Source organism: Camarhynchus parvulus, chromosome Z, assembly GCF_901933205.1.
Source record: "Camarhynchus parvulus chromosome Z, STF_HiC, whole genome shotgun sequence".
Classification (NCBI taxonomy): Eukaryota; Metazoa; Chordata; class Aves; order Passeriformes; family Thraupidae; genus Camarhynchus; species Camarhynchus parvulus.
Genome location: NC_044601.1, coordinates 62,672,761 through 62,693,692, shown reverse-complemented (window position 1 = coordinate 62,693,692; position 20,932 = coordinate 62,672,761). Strand labels below are relative to the sequence as shown.

The 20,932-nt window shown below is 45.2% G+C and overlaps 1 protein-coding gene across 1 annotated transcript; it reads right to left on the bottom strand.

Annotated features, from left to right (window-relative positions):
• Nucleotides 1-401: 401 nt before the first annotated feature.
• LOC115915596 (phospholipase A2 inhibitor and Ly6/PLAUR domain-containing protein-like) lies at nucleotides 402-5,775 on the bottom strand. The gene is made up of 5 exons (XM_030969111.1): nucleotides 5,693-5,775; nucleotides 4,552-4,668; nucleotides 2,940-3,089; nucleotides 2,671-2,811; nucleotides 402-786 (listed from the first exon to the last, which is right to left on the bottom strand). The coding sequence occupies exons 1-5, from the start codon at nucleotides 5,739-5,741 to the stop codon at nucleotides 557-559; spliced, it is 687 nt and encodes a 228-aa protein (XP_030824971.1). The 5' UTR covers nucleotides 5,742-5,775; the 3' UTR covers nucleotides 402-556.
• Between the last annotated feature and the right edge of the window lie 15,157 nt (nucleotides 5,776-20,932).

Genomic DNA, 20,932 nt, shown 5'->3' with positions numbered 1-20,932 from the left:
AGGTTGCTTACTGCAGTGTCTTGTACTCTGAAGCAAATACTCTTTGTGGCCCAGGGCCAGAAACAGCCCTTTGAGCTGAGGGACTCCTCCTGCTTGGACAAACAAGATACAAGGGTTGGAAAAAGGGGCAAGTGACATTTCTACTTGGAGTGAACCTCTCAGGAACTCGTGTCCAGTCCTTTTCAGAGCCTGGAAAAGTGGTTTTTGTAAGTTGCCACTTACACTGAGATAGTGTATGTAGACTCTAGGGCTGGCTTGAGAGCACCCCATTCCTGCAAAGGGTTTGAAGACTTCATACTTGGCCTCAGTATGGACAAAGCACTGAGAGAATGCAACACAAAACCAACCACAATTGAACTGCTGAAGGTTTAAATGAGATTAAATCAATGAGGAAAGAAAAGAAATGTAAGTGCTGTCTTTATTCTGTGAAAATATAAAAGAAGAGCTAATCTGAAAATAAAATCCCCATGCAGAAGAAGCTACAGCAAAAAGGACTAAGTTGCAAACCACTGCTGGGGTTTGCTGTGGGTTTTGCTCAACCCAGCACCAGTGAGAGTCAGAAAAGTACCTTCTCCAGGATGAATCCTGATAGGAAAGGAAGGAAGATCGTGTGTGGAGGGGCACCCCCAGCACTGTACATCACGCTGTACATAGCAGAAGCTGGTCTGCATTGGAACCGTTTCAGCTTTATGTCCATCATTCCCAGGCTGTTTTTTCCATCTCCTACCATGGTGCATTCAGAAATGGTGGTACAACCCTTCATGGCAGCTTTCAGAGACAGTCCGCCTGTGCAGGGGAAATAGAAGAAATACATGGCATGTATCAGGGGATCCAATCCCCAACATTAATCCCACCCTGGCCAGTGCAGTCCCCATTTCCAACCTAAGAACTGCCTATTCATTACATCCATTTCGTTCCAAACCCACCAGCACTATCTGTTCCCATCCCCTGAACAAAGCCGAGGAAACAGCAAGGCCAACTTGGTTGACTTGAAATACAAGTAATTTAAGGTTTGTCTTCTTTCTTTCTGCTAAATAAAGATGACTTTTAAAAATTCTAAGCAGTTAAATTTAAAAAGTGAAAATGTCTTAAGTAGTTCTCTTTCTCTTGTTTAAAGATTCTTCTGCCCAAACTTTGGCTTCCTAAAGGGCTGTGTAACAGTACACCAGGTATTTATTGTCTCCTTCTCTCTCTGACCCTCTCATGACATTCAAACTGGATAACTTTCTCTAAGTCAGAATTGACATGGAGTTGAGAAGTCTCAATGACAATACAGCCTAAGCTATTTATTAAGAGGAATTCATTCTTGAAGTCTTTATAGGATTTTAGCCAAACCAAGAGAGAAACCTATTGACAGGCCCACTGAAACCTAAACTTGTCCTTTGCCACCACTGGAGCATTTACAAGAGGAGACCTGAGCAGGTGCTGAGTGCCTAACTCCCCATTCAGATATTCTTGCTCCTGTTGCTTGCTTTTGCTAGTGTTGTTCATGTGTCTCTGCAGTGCAGATTATGGAGGTCTGGAATAATTTTATCTCAAACTTTATCCCAAGTCTGGACAATTTTATCTCAAATACAAATAATAGGTAAAGGCTCTCCATTATCTCCTCACCTTCCTGTGCTCCCCTGCACTGCTGCTTTCTCTGCACAGTTTATCACACTGCATAGGCCTTCTCCATTCACAGTGGCTGATCAATCAAGTCAAGACAAGTTGGGAGGCTTTTTTATTTCAGTCATACACTGAATTAATTTTGCCACTCTATTTTCATTGCTGTGACTATGAAAATTCTTATTTTCCTTCATGTTGTCTCTGTGAAACATGATCTAATTCAGGGTTTGGACAGCACATTAATAAAGTCTACAGGAAGGACCTTCAGGCATCACATCATCACCTAGCAATATTATCAACTCAAAGGAACTTCATCCATAACCATTTACAAGATACTTGTTTTTCAGTCTGCTCCTACAGCTGGTTGCTGCCCTTTATTTCCATGGGTTTTTTCCTGCCTGCTGCAGCACAGGTGTGCCATGACAGGTGGAAGTCTTTTACCTGCAGCAGGGGTGGAAAGGAGAATGAGCAGAAAAAATTGCTGCCTACTTTCCTCTCTCTAATTACAGGACCTGACATAGGAAAAAAGATTTCTGATGGAGCTGTTCAAAGGCTGGACTTCAAGGCAGGGGACCTGTCCCTGGCTTTCCTCATGCAGAAGCACCACTGCAAGTGTCTTGTCCCAGGTGACTGGTATTATCCCATGGGAAAAGCAATATTTCTGCAAAGCTCCATCTGAACTTCCACTGAGCTGGCAACTGGCTTAGACCCAGGCTCACCCTTGTACATCCTAGCTGGGGTGGTTCAGGGGCTTGGTCAAGTTGGTTACACACCCATGTACCAGATTGCCCAAGAAACCAGTTCCACTCTTGATCTCAGTTATGCCATGTTATGAAGAATTCCAGCAATTATCCATGCATGACTGGGAAGAAGGAAAGGAAAACAACACCTGCCCTTTGATCAGCTTGAAGTTTTCAGTTTTCAGTTTTAAGTTCCTTGTATCTTGCTCTTTTTTTATTTCACACCTTTTGCCCATTCTTATCTCAGTAGTGCTTTGTCTTAGACTAGTTCCACCCACATTACCAAGAAGATGAAAAACAGCCCCAAATGATAGGCAGTTACCTGCATTCATTAACCCAGCAAGGTCAACACATTGGTCTTCAGATCCAGTGCAGTTTACAACTTCATTACCACACTGAAAGGAGTCCACGCTGTAGCAGGCAGGACACTGGTAACCATTGGGCACATCATTATCTGGTGGCACTGGAATGAAAGACATGGGCTGTGGCCGGTTTCAGTAAGGGAAAGAGAGGAATAACACAGGTGATGGCCTCACCATGGGATGGATCACACAGAGAGGAGATGGGCTATAAGGAACATAAAGAGATTACATGACACAGAGGTGGTCCGACAGTCATCACCCGTGCAGCAAACCAAGTGGCTCTTTGCTTTCACCTTCCCATAGTTCACAGTGACAGGACCAAGGTTGCAGACGTGGGATGGCAGGCAGGACTTGATGGATGAAGAGATGGCCATCCCCCCTGTCATGAAGCAGAAGGCAATGCCAAGTAATTCAACATAAAGTAACAACTCCTTTCCCCTTCCCTTAGTTCCTGTACCATCTTCTAGGCAGCTGTCCCAGGGCCTAACAGGGACCCCTGAGCCCCCTGAGAAGCATCACCAGTGAGCCAGGACACTGCAGAGATGATGGTGTGATACATGCCTCTGACCCATAGCACAGGCTTGCTCAGCCTGTGTAAAATCTGCAGAGTGCACAGTCCATCCCAACCACAAGCACCCTGACACGGGCAAGTCTGGTCTGCCCATCAGCCAAGCCCAGAAGGTGCAAAGGGGAGCAGAACAGCTAAATTGAGTGCGCTTGAAGGGTGAAAGGTGGGTGCAGCAGCAAGGAAGGCAGGCACTGGAGCTGCCAGCACCAAAGCTGGTAGGATATGAGCCAGACTCCAGTCTAAAAGGCAGCAATCACATCACTGAGGCTGGGCAATGACTGAGGCCGTGCCTCTAACACAACTGAGTGTCCAGCTGTGTTAGGGCTCAGCACCAGCTTTGACTTATCAGCTACAGGGACATGGTTACTGATTGATAACATTTCCTCTGAAGACAAGTTGAAAGAGCTGGGGTTGTTCAGCCTGAAGAGCAGGCTCCTCTAGTGACCTCACAGCAACTTCCAGTGCCTAAAGGAGCTACAAGAGAGCTGGAGAGAGGGTTTTGACCAGGACATGAACTAATAGGGCTAGAGGGAATGGCAGCAGACTAAAAGAAGGTAGATTAAGATTAGGTATTAAGAAGAAATTCTAGACAATGAGGGTGGTGAGACACTGGAACAAGTTGCCAGGGGAAGCTGTGGGTGTCTCCCAACTCTGACAGTGTTTAAGGCCGACTGGGATGGGCCTCTAAGGAACGCGATCTACTGGAAGGTCTCCCTGCCCAGAGCAGGGGGTTTGAAACTAAATGATCTTCAATGTTTCTTCCAACCTAAACTGATTGATAATGATGATGATGATGATGATTACTATGATAAGGTGATAGCTCTGTCCTGGTGGCACTGCATGATTGCACAGTGTCCCCATCCCTGCTTGAGGACAGGCAAGCTTCTCTCTCCACACATCACCAGGGCATCCCCAGAACAAGTTGTCAGCACCTTAGTGTAAGTCATGCTTCAGTCTCCCAACTTCCTGACTCAAAACTACTACTCACCTTCACCAGAATTAAAAGCCAGTGTTTCCCCCCACTATGAGGTTTTGATCCTTCCCTCCACAACTAAGAACCAAACCCTCCCAGTAGAAAACTGCTTCTTGAAATAGAATAAAGAGCTTTTCCTATCCCAGACTATCCTGATCTCTGGGTCATCTGTCAATAAAAGAAAAATGAACAGGCTATCCAAGGATGGACAATGCTACCAGCGACAGAAGCAGGGACAGAAAGGCAAGTCCCCAAGCCAGCCCTACTCTGAAAGCCACACTGGCCTAGAGGATGTCTCACCTATTAGGACTTCATGAAGAATAATGCCACAAGTGTCTTCACCACCAGTGCAGGTTTTCATGGGGCCAGAGCAGCTTTTTCCCATGCTGTGACATACCTCACACTGAAGGCAGGTCCCTGGGGAGAGGAGGACACATTCCTGAGCAGCGGTCATAAGGAATCTCACTTCCTCTTTCACTGATGTTTGATTTCAGCATTGATCAGCACTTTTCACATTTCTCTTCCCTCGTGTTTCATTGTGCAATCTGTGTTGGGCTTTTCCAGAGTTGCTGACGACAGCAGCCCTACAAGCCCTTTCATCCTGGCAGGCACTCAGGTGTTCCTGGATTCACAGACCCCAGATTCTCTCTTTGTAGAGAATAAGGACACCTGAGTGGCTGGGGAACAAGAGCTGCCAGCAGGTACTGGCTGTGCTCTGTACAAACTGCAGGCTTTCTCTGTAAGCATTATCTCTTTGTGTATCTCTTTGTAGGCATTAAGAGAAACCACTTCACCAGATACCTGCTGGAACACTTTAAGCAGACCAGAATATCAGATATTCTTCAGGAAACACTTAGAAAGGAATAGCATGTATTTCAACAGAGAGCAAACAGGATCTCTTCCATGACACACACCCACAGAGTCCAGCATGTAGATTGAAAGGTCCGGGGCATGTGTCACCTCCCCAAACCCAGCTAAGGCACCTTGCAGTGCCTGTGCCATCTGCTGTGACCCAAGTCCTCCAGACAACTGTGCTTTTCTGGAGCAGAGCTGAAGGACAGCTGAGATGACATTATGTCCAAAATGTCACACAGCCCTGGACATGAGTAAGATAAATGAGCTTGGAGATCGATTCAGCTTACCAAAGGTCTGGCTGCCTCAGGGTAACCTGAGTCACTCTGGTGCCTATCCTGGCTACACCACCAGTGAGCACCACAGAAAATCAGACTGTGAGCTCACATTGTTAATGCCAACACCCTCATCTGCACATTGGCTCATAGGATCAGAGATCCCCCAAGACCAGTCCCCCTCACCCTTCTGCAGTGCAAATCCCCCAAGATGAGGAGGGCTCATGGCTCAGATGGCAGCAATTGTCTCACACACTCCATTCCCAGACCTCTTTTGTGTCTCACAGCCCCACAGGTCCCAGTGAAAAACTCACCTGGGTCCAGGAAAGCCAGGAGGAAGCTGAGTCCAAGGGATACCCTCATGCTGATGGGATGTAAGCACAGGGAGCTGCCAAGCCTCACCCAACAAAGCACTGTGTGCCACAAGGGCTTTATAAACTGGGAGGAAAGGGGGTGTTTTAGGGAAGTAGAGGTTGGGGAAGTTTTCTGAACAATATATACATACTGCTGGGCACTAACATCACTGTTTGCTTTTTCTTTCAAAGCATAGGTTTTGCCTTTTTCTTCACACGAGCGATGCTGTTTGGTTTTCCCCTGTTTAGAGTGTGCATCCTGTGGGGTAAGACTGACTTTCCTGGTGATACCAGGTATGTCTCTGGTAAAGACTTTGAACAATGTTCAGCCTCCACCATCCATATGGATGATAGAGAGGAAGCCATTTGAAAAGCCCTGGTGTGCTCTCACTGTCAGGCCCAAAGAAACAAAGTACAGCAAGGAGCAGCCAGGAAATTCCCCTGTTGAGTTTTTGATGGCTGGTTTCCCATTTTGTCATTCCTATCATAGAGTCAGGAGCTCTCATGCTCGCAGTACAGTGGGAAAGCAGCAGTGCCAAAGCAGTGAACTTCCTCTCCAAGCTAGAGTGCAGCTTCAGCTTGCAGAGTGACTGCCAAAGCACAGCTTGGAGCAGGCTCAGTCAAGGGTTCTCAGGGCTGAATACGTCAGAGTAGCAAAGCCAGTACTCCAGGGTTTGTGTTTTGATATAAAACACTTGGCAGTTGATAAGGAAGTCTTCTGCTGTCCTTCTGGGCTTTAAATTAAACCAAGTCAGCATAGAGAAAGCATGGATGCTGTTGCAAGACAGCCTGGTCCCAGATTAGGTAAGGTTATAGCAGTTTTCCATGCCCTGGCATCTCATGGGGGGCTAATGAGAAGTGGCAGTGACCAGCTTGCCATTGGCCCACAGGCTCCCTGCCCCATGGGCAGGTTTCATCAGGATGTGCTGCCTCACTGAAACCACACCCCACTCTGAAGATATCCTCTTGTCCTGCACCATACTAGACACAGAACCTCCAGGACTTTTTGCATTGACAGACGGGAAGGACTGAAGTGCCCTCATGCTCCTTTCCCATTTAAGACTAACCTCTTCAAAGGACAGTTGTCTTTTGACATTTCCCAATATATTGAGTAGTCCAGTGGCACCACTTCTTAGCTAAGCCCACCGTGCTATAAGAATGGCAATCACACTGGGTAAGAGCCTTGGTCCCCCATTCTTCATAAAGCTGATATCACAAAGAAACCAGGGAGAATTATATCTTCACCCAGAAATTCTTTTTCAGCTCAGAAATGGTCTCATGCTGCAGTAGATATGTTAAAATGAAATCAAAGTCCTGACTGCAGCCTGTTCAGGATTAAAATTAATTTCTTATTGGTCTTAAACCTCACAAAGAATAAAATCATGTCCCCAGGCAGGCAGGGGTACCTAGATTGGGGTGATTCTGACATTTGACTAAATATGGGACTGCAGATACAGATAGGAAGATGAGAAGGTGTGACTGCCTCTGGTGATTTTAATTTCATGCCCTTTCATTTAAGATGATTAGTGAAGTGCTTGGGGGCTTTTCCTGAACAATATGAGCACACTAGTCTCAGTGAATCATATAGAACTCACCTGTTTCCCACCTCTCAGGCAGGGAGGGTATGAAGCTGCAGCCTTTTCATGTGCTCTTGCAGAGATGAAACCAAGCACAGCAAGGAGGAGGCACCATCTGCAGCAATAAGAGACCTGGAATATTGGACTTCTTAGAGAAGGTGAAAACAAAGGTGCTCAGGGGACACCCAGTCACATCATACAGGTCTACAGAAAAACAGGGCTGGATAGGAAAAACTATCATGGGGGGTTTACATTAGGTATTGGGGAAATTTTCAAACAGTGTTAATAGTGAAGCTGATTGCCTAGGAAGGTGTGGATCCTCCATCCTGGGTGGCTTGGAAAAACAGACCAGACCAGTATTTATTAGGGGATTATATAAGTTGATAGGATCCTGCTCCAGGGCTCAGAGATGGATTAGAAGCTCTCTCTCAAGATTACTTCTAAATTGGTTCTTATATTTTAATTTCATGGTGTGCATGAAGTTCCTGCCATCTGCAGTGTGTCCGTGCTTCCAGAAGGAGAGAAGGATGATAACACAGCAGTCACATCTTCAGGGAGGTGAGACAGAGGCTGGGGAGGTCAGAGAAATCTGTGAGATGAGAAAAACTAAAAATCCAACCCTGAAAATAGCATTGGTAGGAAGGGGAGATGAAAAGGGATAAAATGAAAAGGAAGATCATTCTACGATCAGCAGAGGAAAGACACCCATCTAGATGCTAGAGCAACTAAAAAATATATGTGAATTTTTCCTGCAGAGTTGTAGCGAAAAATTCCAATGGGTTTCATAAAATCAGAGGATTGTTTAGGTTGGAAATGACTATTAAGAACAGCCATCAATTCAATGGTGCCAAGCCTACCAATAAACCATGTTTCTAAATGAAATATCCACATATCTTTTAAGGACGTCCAGGGATGGTGATGCCACAACTTCCCTGGGCAGCCTCCTCCAGTGCTTGACCACCCTTTTTGTGAAGAAATTTTCCTAATACCCAATATAAATCTCTCATGGCATAACCTAATGCTATTTTCTCTCATTCCAAGAGCCCAAACATAAAGGTATCTCTTCAAAGCCTGAAAATAATATATCAGATTTACATTACAGCTGAAGAACCCGGGTCAAAATAAATCAAAGTGACAAAATTGTGACAAAGAAAGTAAAGGTTAGAAAGAACCGGGGTTATCAATTCCTGTAGGAGATAATGAAGGTAAGCCTTGCACAGTCCTAGCTGGCGTTCAAAGGGAGGATTCCTAAGGGAGAATTACAATGTTGGCTTTAAAAAAGAAGAAGTGAGGTCAGAGCTAAGGATAAACCCTCTGATGGTGAGATCAGCTGGGGCCAAGAGGAGGACCCTCTTCCTGTGATGAAACACTTGAGAAGGAACCAGGCGGAGAGGATGTGCCTGGGTGAAGTGTGAATGCAACAGAGCCCTGGAGCCAGGCAAGCACAGAGTGGCTGCCAGCCCTCATCCCTCACAGTCACTGCAGCACTGTGACAAGGGCTCCCCTCCCAGCAGTCCAGAGCCAGCAAAGCCCTTTCTGCAATGGCAGACATATTGGTGGTCAGGATGAAGCCCTGTGCACAAGGCTGGGGTGCTCAGCTGCATCCAAAGGGTCGCCCAGAGTACTGGCAGCCACAGCAGAGCTGTCACCTCTTACCCACATTACCAGGACATAGATCCTGAAAAATGCTGGAGGGACCATCACCATAGCCATTTTTAACCACAATGTGTCTCCTTTTCTTCTTCTCTTTAGAAGGCAGTGCTAACTTCCCAGCCTCACTGGGCTAACACTTGGGCTATGCTAACATGAGGTTGTCTCTGACCCCAACAGCTTTAATATCTCCAGTGAAAGAACGTGCTAAGTAATACCTCTGGTAAAAGAGCAGTGTTCCAAAAGCCCAGGCACAGGTTCTGTGGGAGCAGTAAGGCAAAGAGGTCCCCTTACCTCTGCTTAACCATGGTACAAGAAGACAGAACCACAATGTGTTATGACATTGCAAAGGTGAAGTCATCCAGCCCATAAAAAAAGCTATAGAAGAAGACTCAAATCAACCCATTTTCTGAGCTGATTCCTAGTTCTCCAGAAGAGAGATTGGCAAAAATTGCTGGTCTGGTTAACCAGGCAAGGAAACCACACAGCAAGTCTAACCCCTCCATGCAGGGGTTAGTGCGTCTGTCCCAAAGCAGGAGTCTCACCATGTGCTTGCTGACTATAGCTGAGGAAGTTTTCACAGAATCACAAAATGGTTTGGGTTGAAAGGGGCCCTAAGGACCATTTAGCTCCAACCCCCTCTCACCTTCCAGTAGACCAGGTCAATTTGACAGTCATTTGTCTTAGATGTGATGGCACAAATAAATGAACCAGCCAAGGGGTAGGTCAGTATAAATGTGATTGCCATTCCTGATATGGAGCTTCCCAAGGTATCCCCTCAGCTGTGCTCCCCACAGTGCTTCACCAAATAACTCTAGGCCAGAAAGAAGGGGATTTTATTCCCTCTCCCCACCTACTGCTGATGTGGGATCAGTGCTTAAAACAGGACCTGGGGAGGGAAGGCTGGTGGCACCAGATGGTTCAAGGGAGCAAAGTCACACCCATGGCTCCCTGGGAGTCAGAGAACCAAGAGCTTGTCAGGAAGGAAATTACTGTGTGTCTGGAAGAGCAGCATTCCTGTAGTAGGGTGCCAATTCTCACACATTACTTTCCCATGAGGACCTTACATGGCATGGTGCCAGTGCCAGGTCCCAGGTGGCTGCACTGAGCCCTCTCCTTGCACCTCTCCCCAGACTGGTGCTTCTTCCCTCTTCCAGCCAGTGCTGGATCTGCCTTTCTTAAAAATGCCCTTCAGGGCTCACTTTCCAGCCAGCCAGGTCAGTCCTTTAAGGTGAGAGCTCCTGTTGGCAAAGAATTTGTGAACCAGGGAAGAGAAGTTGAAGGCTAGAAATTATACGAATGTAATAACATAAAACTGCTTCCTAAATGCTCTCTTCTGTGGTTAAAAAATACGGCAGTTAACATGTTATTGCACCTGTGCAGCAACACTCCTGAGAAAATGCACAGAATCAAATTGCTGAGCACTACCAAATCATGAAACTTCCTCTTTCAAGAGACCAAGACATTTAAAGGAGTGCAAGGGACATTTTATTTTACCTTTGACACTATGCCATTTATGCCATTAACATTGATGAATTGTTGGCACTCTGGCCAGTAGTAACCTTTTCAGCTGGAATAATCGCCAGGGAATCCAACTGTTTTCAAATATCCTGAAGGAAAATAAATTTGCACACACTTTAGTGTGTTCAATGAGCTCCCTGTTCCAGCATGAATCATCAGCAATGCCATCTCTGAGCACTCAAGAAAACAGCACCTGTTTAATCCATTGGTGGATGATGTAGAAAGTACATCCTGATTATTTACACCTCTTATTAGACATTCATATTTCAACCTCCTCTTTGGTGAACTTCTCCAGTGTGCAGCAGAGCTCATTCACTGAGAGAGTTCCAGGCTGGTGGCTGAGGCAGAGCAGTTTGCCAGTTTTAGCTGGTACATCAAGCCAAAGTTAATGCTGCATGCTCTGGTATCAAAAAACCCAATGAATACATAAGATGAATTCTTTTAATACGGAACTAATATCCACACATTATATTTATTGTTCACGGGAGTGGTTAGGAATCTCAAAATGGAATAGAAAGTCAGTGTTCCAGGAATCATGTCTAAGTGGGCTCTCAAGTAACCTGGATCTGCTCTTGTCCCTTGAAAAAGTAGCCTGACCCCAAGCCCCTGGCAACTTGATTTAATGTGTTTAGATGGCTTTGTTTTTCCTGCTTTCTGCACAAAAAGTCTCCCATATAGCTGGAGATGATGATGAAGGTCCCAGGTCCTGGGAGCCAATGGACAAGTGGCAGCCTTCTACATCCCACTGGAATTTGTGAAGGAATTAGTGAGAACAATGGGAACCTATACATTAATTTGAAAAGCCTAATTTTGTGGTGGGAAAAAAGGAGCCAGCCAAAGACAAACTGGTGATGAGGCATTGATACACTGCAGGTGGTAAGCTGATCTGGGAGATTTTGGAGGACAAAGATCCATTCAGCCACTCATCTACTCCTTCCCTCTGGCTATCCACTGCACCCATCTGCACACCTCTGGCATGGAAAACCTCCTTAAAACAGACTACATACTTGGAAACAGGAGATGAGAATTGGCAGAGGCATTAATTTTTGCCCTGGACTGCATTTTTTCTAAAAAATATCACTCTATCTATTTTCCACCTTCTGTCTTCAGTCAATTACTAACCAAGTCCCACTGACAGGAAAAAAGATTTTACCATGAAAAGCAGGAGTCACAGGTGAGTAAAACCTGCCTTGGAAATGGACAGGTGCAGCCAAATCAAGAAAAATAAAAGTAAATTGTTACTGCTAGGCTTGAGAGAAAAGACTATGTTGTGGCTACAAACTCTGCACATAGTGGGAAATATTTGAAAGCAGGCAATTCTTTGAACCTTTACACAGATGCAAACTGCCTGTTTTACACTGGAGATCTTTGAAGTGTGATGATCCAGAGAACCTCATTTACCACTTTTTCTTAAGCTGAAGTGATCTGGAACTGACTGAAGCCTCCTTACAATTTTTGACATTCCATCTCTCACTAGTGTGATGTTACTCCATCAATGCCATCCTTTTCTGTTGCAGGACTTTTCCTGAGTCTGGTGAAGTCATCCAGCCCATAAAAAAAGCTATAGAAGAAGACTCAAATTCACCCCTTTTCTGAGCTGATTCCTAGTTCTCGAGAACAGAGAGAACTAGGATGATGCACATATCATCCCCAGTGAGCCCAGGTGTTATGTGCTTTTCAGCATCAGTTTCTGTCTCCTCTTGCCAGGCCTTTTTTGTGAAGCGCCACACATTGCATAAGGAAGAACCCAGAAACACATGCCCTGCCAGCACAAGGAGACATGATCCAGATTTCCAAGTGATGCTCATCTTTCCCATCCCTTTCCAGTCCAACATTATTCATTGATTGATATGCCTCATAAAATAAAGGTATTCCCAAATAAGTATGACAGCACTAAGAAGATCATGTTAGCTTAAAGCCTGCATTGGTCTGGGCAGTTTTTAATTATCAGTTACTTTCAGAAAGCAAAATCTGTTGTTGGATTTGTCTGGTTGTTTTTTCATTCTCTCACACACTCATGAGGAAATGCATCCATTGCTCCGGGCAAGGCAAGCCTCCAGGCAAAACAACTGTTTGACAAGTTGTGGTACTGTGGATGTTCCAAACTGAAATAGAGTAGGTTTAGATAAGATATTACAAAAAAATAATATCTTTACTGTGAGGATAGTGAGGCACTGGAACAGGTTGTCCAGAGAAGCTGTGGAAGCCCACGCCTGCAAGAATTCAGGACTAGACTGGATGAAGCTCTGAGCAGCCTGGTCTAGTGAAAGGTATCCCTGCCCATGGCAGAGGAGCTGGAGCAAGATGATCTCTAAGGTCCCTTCAACCCAAACCATTCTGTGATTCTGCATTCAAATATTACAGCAAACATCAGATAAATATCCAGAAGCAGCAAACAGTGAATGACAGGAGTAGAGATTCAAGCAAAACTCCAGAGCACTCAGCATGGAGGTGCCTGGGGTAGCTCAGCACCAGCTGGAAGAGCTCATGGCACAGCACCATGTGGAGACATGGGTTCAGGTCCTGTGAGCAGGCTGGGTATGGGGTGCCATGCTGGCCTCCAGCACCCAGAGCAAAAGGAGCTGTCCAGTGTGGCATGGAGGTGCTCACACAGCTGCTTCCCACCTGGTTTCACCAGTGATGGGAGAGCTCTGAAACCAGTGCCAGATGCTGTTGGCCCATGTCCAGAGCTGTGTATGCCACAAGACAAATGACCTTGGTATTGCACAGATTGGAAAGAAGAAGGTAGAAAGTGCCAAGTCACCTGAATGGCCTTGCAAGGGACAATCAAGCTTTTCCATGACTTGTGCCTCGAAACCTGAGACCAGTTTTGGGCCTCACATTACAGGAAAGACACTGAGCTGCTAGAGCATGTCCAGAGAAGGGAGCAGAGAGGGCAGGGAGTGGAGCTCAATTTTGATGAGGAGCAGCTGAGGAAGCTGGGGTTGTTTAGTCTGGAGACAAGGGGGCTCAGGGGAGTCCTTCTCCCTCTCTACAACTCCCTGTCAGGAGGGTGTTGCCAGGCTGGGTCAATCTCTTCTCTCAAGCAACAAGTGACAGGGCAAGGTGAAATTGCCTCAAGTCATGCCAGGAGGGGTTTAGATTAGATATAGGGAAAAGATTTTTCACTGAAAAGCATTGTAGAGCTCTGAAACAGGCTGCCCAGGGAAATGGTGGATCATCATACCACAGGTGTTAAAAAAACATGTGTATGTGGCACCTGAGGGCATGGTTTGGTGATGAATGTGTGATGGTGGTAGGTTGAAAATTGGAATCATGATCCTGCAGGTCCCTTCCAACCTTAACAATTCTTTCTACGGTTCTGTGTCATGCTTTTACCTACTCATACCAAAAAGATATGGACCAGGACTTCTCACTCACTAACAAACATCCTGGTGGTGGGGATAAAAACCATTCTGGCAAGGAGCTCTCTCCAGGATACTATATAATAAGGAATACATTTTCACAGATAGGCCCTCACTCTCCTATAACAACCAAAAAGTCACTGGTTTCAGCAAGTCAGAAGATCAGGCTACAGATACCCTGGCTATATGAAATTAAAATCTTGCAACAGGGATATCCCTAATAAAAAGTTTCTTAACTTATCAGTGACATATATGCAAACAAAATCCCCCCCAAATGTGGTCTGTAATCAGTCTGCCCTGTTTTTTCAGGCCTGGGATGTTACAAATGTACCTGATAGGGATGATATACTGACAAATGGCTGGTGTTTGTGTGTCTTTTAGGCCCCAAGCAATCATCTGGGAAACCACAAGATTTTAATGAACCTGCCCCAGAGACATTAGGTTTTATGGAAACAGATTAAAAGAATTTAACATAACAACTTAATCATGCAGTATAATGAGAAAATTTTTAAAAATGCCATATAGATAAGACATGGGAAATTCCAGCCCCAGTGATATGAAATGTATGGAAATTATAATCAGGGGGATACAGAATGAAAATGAAAACAAATGTGAAAGACGAAAGGCAGGTATTTAGAACAGGGATCATAAGATTATTAAAAGACTAGGGCAGTTACATATAAGAGAAAAATTCCTAATGCAACATTTTTCAAGAAAGTTTTTGTCATCTTTACTTTTTTAACTTTTGCATGAACATAGAGGGAAAGGTTAAGAAGTACAGCTTGGTTCCAGATCACTGCTTGGTCTTAAGGAGGACTTGAAAATGTCTGTATCTCAAGATGAGGAATGCCGTAATTACATTCACTGGTTCACAGAAAACCTCATCAATGAGGGTCACCTCACTCTATATTGCAAGGCAAAAAGGCTTGCAAATAAAGATGAAAATGAAGGTGAAGCTGGGAAAGACACACTCTTCTTACACACTCACATATCCCAAGACCAGAGAAATAAAGAAGCATAGACTGCACACCCCACCACTGGGATCTGGACTTCCAAACCCTGTCAGTTTTGTGGGTGAAGATCAGTTTTGAGGCACAAAGTTGAAGACAGCATTGGACCCCAAGCAGAGTCATTGATGCAGGGCTCAAATCTGCTGAATGCTGCCCCTGAAAGGCCAAGTGAAGCTGCTCCTAGGGGTCTGCTGCAGCTCCTGCGTCAGGCCTGACAGCCACACAGGGATTTTTCAGACACTGTGGAGCATTTCAAACGCTACCTAAATGCATTTGGTTGCCCAAACTGCAGTCTTAGCCTGCAAATTCAATCACACCTGAGGAGGTGAGGTATTGCATTACCCCTACAGTTTTCCCCATATCAGATAATCCAAAGCCATAAAACCCACAGATTCATCAGACACTCTGAAAGTGCTTTGCATGACACAATCCCTAGGGAAATTTAACTGCAACAGACCCAGTTATGCCAGCACTGTGTGTATGCATAGAAAGAGGCAGCACCAGGTCCTAAACCCCTCAGTGAAGAGACCTCAGCTCAGGTGTGGTGCTGCATCCCCTGCCCTTCCCTGGCCGCACTGCAGCTGAGAAATCCTCACTGGCCACAGCAGCTGGGCTCAGCTCTTCTTGAGCTTATTAGAAACTGCTCCCAGGAGCTGCTGCACTCTAACAAGCTCCTGTTTTCTTTATGAACAACCTTGGAAATTATATTTCTTCCCTGAATAGGAGAAGCATCCCTCTTCTCACACTTTCAAAGAAAGCGCTGACCCAGATTCTGGCCAGGATGAAGCTTTCTTATGACTAAAGCCCACAGCCTTGTGACCCTGTAAGAAATGATCCAAAATTAGACCCTTGGAGCTCTCCTGAGCCCCAGCAGGCTGTGAGCAGCAATCTCCCTCTGAGTGGGGCCTCTCAGAGCCAGCCAACTCTCATGTTTGTTGTGCTCAGAGAATTGCTGGGTGACAATGAATCCTAGGCCAACACCCCTACTCCTCGGGGCCAAACCCTTGGACCACTGGGGAGGTGCAAAGGCATATTTCCCTAGCTTAGAGGGGAATCTTTCACAAGCACCTTCCCTGCACTGACTCTTTGTCAGTGTGCATGCGCATGTGCATATGTTAGGGTAAATCTCAGAGAAATGCTGCTTTCTTAGATGTTTCAGTATCTTAGATATCTAAGTTAGGCTTGTAAGTAAAGTCATAAGCTAACTTAAATACTGCTTAGTGTTTGTTCTTTTGCTAAAATGATAAGTTTAACTTCAAAGTTATAAGTTAGGTTAAACACTGTTAAGAGTTATTCCTCTGTTAAATTGTTAAGGTTAAATTATAAGTTAAGTTTAAGGTATAAATTAAGGTTAAGTTATAAGTCAAGCCTAAGTACTGCTGCGTGATGTTAAGATTCTAGGCCGTATTCCTTTTTATCCTTGCCCTCACTCTCCTTTTGTCTCACACACACACATATGGATAGTTCTTGGCTCATTTCTGTTTTGATTGGCTGGATTTTGTTGTTGCTTGTTTTTCCTTGGTGTGCCTCAGCTGTCCAGTGAATAGTAGAGTGAATCTTGCCAATGAACTTTGTCATGCTGTTGCTCGATTGTAAATCTGGTTTTTACTGATACCCTTGCTGGTGATTCTTTAAGTGATTTCAAACACTCATGTGTAACAACAAATGACCTAAGTGAGCTCCTCATGGTCTCTTGGACAGCATAAATACCCTTCCAAAAATGACCCTGTAAAGTACCTGCTGCTTGTACTTGCATCACTCATTCCCCATGGCAGTCCCACTGTGGTGACAACCCTGTGTGGCAAGGTTGGAGACAGTTCAGAAACGTCACCAACTCTGAAAGCAACGTGCAGGTGAGTCAAGACACAGCATCTGTGGGGGTAGCTCCAGCTACTCTGATCTCTTGTTTTAGCCCCTGTTGCTAAGGGAATAGCTTATGTGCTTCACATGGGTTTGCAGCCACCAAGATCTGCAATTTATGAGGCAGAAAATCACTGTGGAATACACGTCTTGACCTGCCTTTTGTCTGTGCCAAGGAATAGATTTTTTTCCTGCCATACTGGCCTGTCAGAGAGGAATTGTTCTTTGGTGTGGAGCTGGGGAAGCAGAAAATTATTGCCCTCTTCCTATGCATCCCAGGGGCTCCTAGTGCCAGAAAAAGAAGCTGTAGCCATGTGAAGTAAAGCTGTGGTGCAACTTAAGTTTACCTTGCTGACAGAAATGTATTCCAAGGATTAGCTCTGATCTGGCAGGCTTTGTTTTGGATCAGACCCAGCATAGAGTGTACTGTGCTGTCTCTAGGTCAAATCAGGTGTCATTTGACTGCACTAAGCCCTTACAGCATCTCACCATAGCAGTTAAACCAAGATCACATCTTCCTTCTTCTGTATTGTCTGTTCTGTGTGTGCTTCTCCTTCTCCTGTTTCCTCCTCCTTCTCCCTTGTGCCAGTGCTCTTGTGCTCCCCTGGAAAGGCATTTCATGGAGCAGATCAGCAATGAAAAGGGAAATGTGCTCAGGCCATGCTGGCAGGGACAGAGAGGACAAGGTTGTAGCTGTCCACATTTAGCTTGGCTGAGACTGGCAGGGAACCACACACCAACTTTGTGCATGTGCTTAGTCAGGCACGCATAAAAACATTTCTGTTGCCTAAAGTCTGTTTTACAAATCTCAGCTAATTGAATTTAAATTTATTCAGAACTCAAACCCTGTTTTGATTCAAATCTGTGTTGTAACATGGCCCAGAAACACACAGACCTGGTACAGAGGGTTAGGGAAGTACAACCCCCTCCTTCAATCACACAGTCCCTGACTTTTTTTGCTGGGATCTTTTGCAGGATCTCAGGTTCAGCTTCAGGGATGTGAGCCCACCTCCATCATGGACTGAAAAACTCAGTGAACCCCCTGCAAAGGAAGCTAAAAAATTAATTCCTCATCACATGGGGCTGAACTGACTCAATGCTTGAAAACTCAAATATGCCATAGGTCTCTTATGACATCCCCATTCCAGGAATGATCTGGTGACTCCCATTTCTTAGGCCTTCCTTTGCCTCAGGCTGTCCAGAGTCTGGTTTGCTATAGATTCAAAGCTAACAGCATGACACTTAAGCTTGCCACCAATAATACCATGTGTCTGTAACATGGGATCCCCTACTGTGCTGGGCTGACATACCGAAAGGGCAAATGTTCTTTCTTCTCATTTTGCTCTGCACTATGGGCCCATCGTGTCATGGTCAAAGAAAACGTGCTCCTCTTATGGACTGCAGAGGTTCCATGAGGGGGATGAAAAAATCTGCCTAAACAAAAACCAGGATTAAACCAGGGTAATCCTGGACTATAGGCCAGTGCCTGCTTATCCAAAATGTCTTTGGCCTCAAAGGAAATGGCTGTCTAATTAATATCACCAGAATTAGCATGTGCATGATTTGTATGAGGTCTCTGCCAACGTTGCAGTCGGCAAGAGCGGACTTTGCCAAGAGCAGCCTGCTGGCAAAGCCCCATATTTTCCTCTGCCTTGAAGCATATCTCCCCTCATTCCATATATTCTCCTCCACCTGTGGTCTGCTCCTGCCAGTTCAAAAGTCCCCACCCATGGGGCACATTAATCCCTTCAGAGTCAGCCTCTGCATCCACTAGGAAAGAGAGCTGGGTCCCTTATGCAATATCTAATCAGCACTCTAAGCCAGAGATGGTTTTTGTCCCCTTTTCAGCCTGGAGCATGGATGCAAGACACAACTAGCTCAGAGCTTTAACAAGACATCACCAAGATGAATCATTACTACTAAGTTATGTGATTACTTAACAATCTGTATACATAACTGGATGAAATGAGCTATCTCTCCTGTCTTCTTTCTCCTTTGTCCAATCTCCCCAATTATCCTCATCTACTGAAGCCAAGATCCTTTCAATACCTCCAGCTTGCCAGGGAGAGCTGCCCCAGCTTGCTATTTGAATTATAACACACCCTCTAGAAAAGTCTCTGGCTCAGAATTCACTTAAGTGAGCATATCCCTTAAGTGCATAACAAGAAAAGCACAGTTGGGTGAGTAATTGATTCCACTCAGATTGAAATGGAAAAATCTCGTTGGGTCCTACTCTCAGTTTTCTGCTTCTGTACTTGCTCAGACTGCAGCAGGTCTGTTTTCAGGGATCAGAGATGAAGTGAAGGCTCTGGGCTATCCTCCCTGCTGGGGTGCTGGCTCAGGGACACCACCTGGGATTCACAAGCAGCTGCTCCTTTACTGTTAAAAGAGAGCTGGGAGAGGGAATCCCAGGGCTGCGCAGGTGGAAAGGACATTGGGGGTTGGAACTAAATTATCTTTAAAGTCTCCTTCAATCTAAAAAATTCTATGATTCCATGATGGGAGAGAGATTGTTTATAAGATAATGTAGTGCAGGGATTGGTTTCAAACTGAAAGAGGGAAGCTTCAGATCAGATATTAGGAAAAAAATCTTTATCGTGAGGGGGGTGAGACACTGGCACAGATTGCTCAAGGAAGTTGTGGATATCCCATTCCTCAAGTGTTTAAGGCCATGTTGGATGGGGCTCTGAGCAACCTGGTCTAGTGGAAGACATCACTGCCCACAGTAGGGGGATTGGACCAAGACAACCTTTAACATCACTTCCAACCCAAACCATTCTGTGATTCTGTGCTCCTTCTTGGGGCCTTCTCTGAAGAGCTGTTTTGCAGTGGGGTGATGTTCAGACACTCAAAACTTGACTCTAAAATGTAAGATTGAAATTAGCCCCAAGACACAGCACAATTTTTGGAAAGGACACTTGGACACCAGGAGTCATGTGCCTCCCAGAGGAGGAAAAGAAGGATCTCAGACTCGAAAGGAAGTTGAGATCTCTAGATTTTTATTCAGGAGAAGAGTTGTAGTGGTGCAATTTTTCACAACAAAGATAGGTGGAGGTAAGCTGCATCCCTCGGTGCCTCCATGCAAGGATGGCCACCTGATATGGAGCAGCTGTTTCTTGTCCTGCCTTAACCTATCTGGGGCTGAAGGATCTCTGACAAATTTTTTGCTAGGTGCACACGCAGCACCTGCCATGGCGGAACCTGGAGCCCAGCAAACTTGTCAATCTAAGGAGACAATAAATTTGGAAGATACAATCTCAAAGGACAAAGAGTAGAGAAAGAAGCCTCTGCAAGGGCAGGGACTTCTTCTTTAGCAAAACCAACCAATTTGTGTTTGCTTCATGTGTGGGGAGGAAAGACTGAGCAAGAGCAACAACCGGAGCAAGTGTCAGCCTAGCCATGTCTAAACCAGACAGGCCTTCTTGTCCCTCTGACATGCCTATCTCCAGCTATCCTAGCAATATGTCTGTTTATCCTTTGCAGATGGCATGTTTGAATACTGGACGCAGGATGTAAATGGTGTCAGCTCTGAATGCACAGTGAGTACCAACCACCACATTACAAGAGTTCTGTGCTCACAGTACTGCTGCCCTTCCACCAGTGGCGGTGAATAGAATGCCTTCCTTTTTCCATAGGAGGGACAGCAAGTGCATAGAAACAAAAGTCCGTGGTCCTAAAATACCCATTAACAAGGTTTAAAGAAAACATGAGATTTGTTAAGAGTTTTGCAGAAAGAATTGTGGCACCCCTCTCGGCACCACCCTCAATGTAATCCTTCATGACATCACCCTTCTAGAAGAACAACCCAAGGTGTCTTTCCATATGTTCAGGCTGGTGCAGCTGAAAGTGGGAAATTGGCTCAGGACTTCCTGAGGCAAGGGAGGAGGACTTTTCCCCAAACATTGATTTTCAATGGATTTCCATCTCTGTTTCTTAATGTGCTTTTTGTGCACTCTTGATTCCCACCAGTTATTCACCCCAGGGCAATCACTTGAGTGTTGCCACTCTATTAAATATGAATTGAATTAGACAGGAGGCAATTATCTGTGTTGGAACTTTCCCAGGGTATCAGAGCTGAGATCCTCAGCAATATCTGATGAGATATTTACAGACCACAAGCAATGCAGTCATTATTTAAAATTATGGTGTTTCCCACACTGCTTCTTAGTATGTTTTTGGGACACTGGGCTTCAGAGTAAGTCAGAGAAAGGAGTTAAA